The sequence below is a fragment of the Lactuca serriola genome, chromosome 9, assembly GCF_051521515.1.
Source record: "Lactuca serriola cultivar US96UC23 chromosome 9, Lser_US96UC23_V15, whole genome shotgun sequence".
Taxonomy (NCBI): Eukaryota; Viridiplantae; Streptophyta; class Magnoliopsida; order Asterales; family Asteraceae; genus Lactuca; species Lactuca serriola.
Window position 1 is genome coordinate 96,500,093 of NC_136416.1, and position 3,046 is coordinate 96,503,138.

Sequence of the window (3,046 nt, forward strand, 5' to 3'; positions counted from 1 at the left end):
ATCCACCATCGAAGACTTTTCTAGTTGTCATTTGGATTCCGAAATGACCTCCACAAGCATAGGAATGACAAAAGTTAGGTACGTATTGTACCTCTTTTTGCTCAGCACACCTTCAGATCATTTGGTATGCGCAATACTTCCAAAGATAAGGCTCATCCCATACATACCTCTTTGCCTCCTTCTTGACTTTTTCCTTTTGCCAACATGTGGATTCTGGGGGGAATTGATTTGTGACCAAGTAATTGACAATGTGCGCATACTATGGAGCTTCATTGGTAACGAACAAATGCTCGTCTGGAAATGTGTCACGGATTGGTATGGTGTCTCCGTGTGGTACGATACCACTTAGATGATCTGCGACCATATTCTCTTTCCTACTTTTATACTTGGTTTCTATATTGAAATCTTCTAGAAGTAGCATCCACCGTATTAACCTCGGCTTTGAATCTTCTTGATTAGTTAGTGATTTATAGCTGCATGGTCCGAATAGATAATCACTTTGGTCCCAAGGAGGTATTGTTGAAACCTCTCTAATGCAAAGACAATGGCCAACAACTCCTTTTCTGTTGTGGTGTAGTTGTTTTGTGCATTATCCAAAGTATTGGATGCATAGTAAATGACGTGATGACATCGGTCCACCTTTTGTCCCAACACTTCCCCAACCACGGTCTTGCTCGCGTCACACATGATCTCAAATGGGAGATCCCAATTAGGTGCTTGGATGCTTGGAGCGGATGTGAGTAAATCCTTCAAACGATCAAAGGCATCTTTGCATGGCTAAGTAAACTCAAATTTAGGATCTTTTTGGAGTAGTTGACACGTCGGCACTGTAATCTTGGAGAAATCTTTGATGACCCACCGATAGAAACCTGCATGACCATGAAATGAATGATCTTCCCGAATATTTTTCGGGTAAGGAAGACTCTTGATAATATCTATCTTGGCTTTGTCAACTACCAAGCCTTTTTGGGACACAATATGACCTAAAATAAATCCTTTGTCCACTGTGAAATGGCATTTTTCATAGTTAAGCACAAGATTTGTGTCAATGCACCTTTGTAGAAATTTTGTTAGGTTGCTTAAACATTCATCAAAGGAGTTTGCATAAACTGTGAAATCATCCATGAAAACTTTAATGATGTTTTCAACATATTCAGAGAAGATGTTCACCATCCATCTTTGAAATGTTGCAGGTGCATTACATGGACCAAAAGGCATACACCTATAAGCAATTGTGCTGAAGGGACAAGTGAAGGTGGTTTTCTCTTGATTATCCAGGGCTACTGGAATTTGATGAAAGCCTGAGAAACCATCTAAGAAACAGTAGTGAGATTTACATGCTAACCTCTCTAACATTTGGTCAATAAATGGAAGGGGAAATGGTCTTTTCTCGTTGAGGCATTCAACTTTCTATAGTCAGTACAAACTCTCCACCCGTTTTTCACACGTGTTTGTACCAATCCCCCCTCATAATTCTTGACAACTATTACCCCGACTTTTTTTGGGACTACCTGAACTAGGCTCACCCATTTGCTATCAGAGATAGGATAAATTATACATGGATCCAAGAGCTTCATGATTTCGTTCTTTACTACCTCCATTATAAGGGCATTCAATCTTCTTTGTGCTTCTCAGGTTGATTTGATGTCTTCCACTATGAGAATCTTATGCATGCATAAGGAGGGACTCAACCCCTATATGTCAGTAGTTGTCCACCCAATAGCCTTCTTATGCTTTTTTAGCAAAGTCATCAACTTATCTTCTTCTGCAATGGACAACTTGTTGGAGATAATGGCAGACAATGTTTCCTCTTCTCCAAGATATGCATACTTCAAATGATCTGGAAGAGTCTTCAACTCTAGCTTAGGTTCATGCACAATAGAAGGAAGAAATTTTGTTTTAGAATTGGGCAATTTAACATTGGTATTATCATACCACATTTTCTTCCTTTTTTCCACAAACTCCTCAATTTCCAGCAACTCCTCATCAAGCGTGAAATTTGTTGCAATATCTTTGACTAAATAGTTATCAAAATTCCTTCTCAAAACTAAGTCCAACGAATCATGGGTAGTCAACTCAAAACACTTTTCAGTCAAATGTTGGATCATATCAAAAAATTTATACAATGAACATCTCTTGGATACCTCATTACCTCATAGATATTGAAGTTAATGACCTCCCCATCAAATTCCATAGACAATGTACTATTGTAGACATCAATTTTTGTTCTTGCTATTTTTAATAATGGTCTACCCAAAAGTATGGAACTCGAGGTTTGGTCATCATATTCCATATCAAGCACATAAAAATCAGTGGGAAATACAAGTTCATTGACTTGTACTAACACGTCCTCCAATACACCTTTTGGGTGTAGTAGACCGATCAACAAGTTGAATTATGACTCCTGTTTTTGTTAAAGGTCCAATTCCCATTGTTTTATAGCTTGAATAAGGTATGACGTTAATTGATGCTCCAAGATTTAGCTTGACACGTGGCACAAAAAGGTTACCCATTTTACAAGGAACTATGAATACACCCAGATCCTTGCATTTCTTTGGTAGCCGTTTTTGTAACACGACAGACACGTTTTCTCCTACTTTCACCATTTGATTTCCATTGAGACTTTTCTTTGATGTGAAAAGTTCCTTAAGGAACTTAACATATCTAGGAATAGGGTTGAGTAAAGGAACCAAGCCGACTGGAGCCGACCCGAACCGTACCCGGCCCGGGAACCGAAGTTGGTCGAAATTAAGAACCAAACTGGACCGCCTGTTCTACTGGTTCCCAGTTCCTAGCGGTTCTTGTTGTGTCTTCAATGTAGGAACTGGTCCGCGATAAATAGCAACATACGCTTTCGGTTTTTTCCGGTTCCACTGGTTCCTACCGGTTCCCAGTTCCAAAAGTCCACAAGAACATTGTCCCAGTCCCGGTCTGATCGGTTCTATCCGGTTCCGGTTTAGGTACCGGCTGACGGTTCCCCTGTCCAAATGCTCATCCCTATCTAAGAATTTGTGTAACAACATCTAAAAGATGGATGTTGATTTCA

General features: G+C 39.7%; 1 protein-coding gene across 1 annotated transcript; it reads right to left on the reverse strand.

Moving 5' to 3' along the window:
* Positions 1 to 1,694: 1,694 nt before the first annotated feature.
* Positions 1,695 to 2,606, reverse strand: LOC145075964 (uncharacterized). The gene is made up of 3 exons (XM_079022014.1): positions 2,362 to 2,606; positions 2,153 to 2,249; positions 1,695 to 2,084 (listed from the first exon to the last, which is right to left on the reverse strand). Exons 1-3 carry the CDS (start codon positions 2,604 to 2,606, stop codon positions 1,695 to 1,697), a joined length of 732 nt encoding a protein of 243 aa, XP_078878140.1.
* Between the last annotated feature and the right edge of the window lie 440 nt (positions 2,607 to 3,046).

Bases quoted from the DNA above. Each gene is read 5' to 3' on its own strand.
- LOC145075964 (XM_079022014.1), bottom strand. From the start codon at position 2,606: ATGGTGAAAGTAGGAGAAAACGTGTCTGTCGTGTTACAAAAACGGCTA. The intron at 2,250-2,361 runs GTGTATTGGAGG...ACTTTTGGGTAG, and splicing joins CGGTCTACTACACCCAAAAG to ACCATTATTAAAAATAGCAA. The intron at 2,085-2,152 runs GTAATGAGGTAT...TTGACTGAAAAG, and splicing joins TTAACTTCAATATCTATGAG to TGTTTTGAGTTGACTACCCA.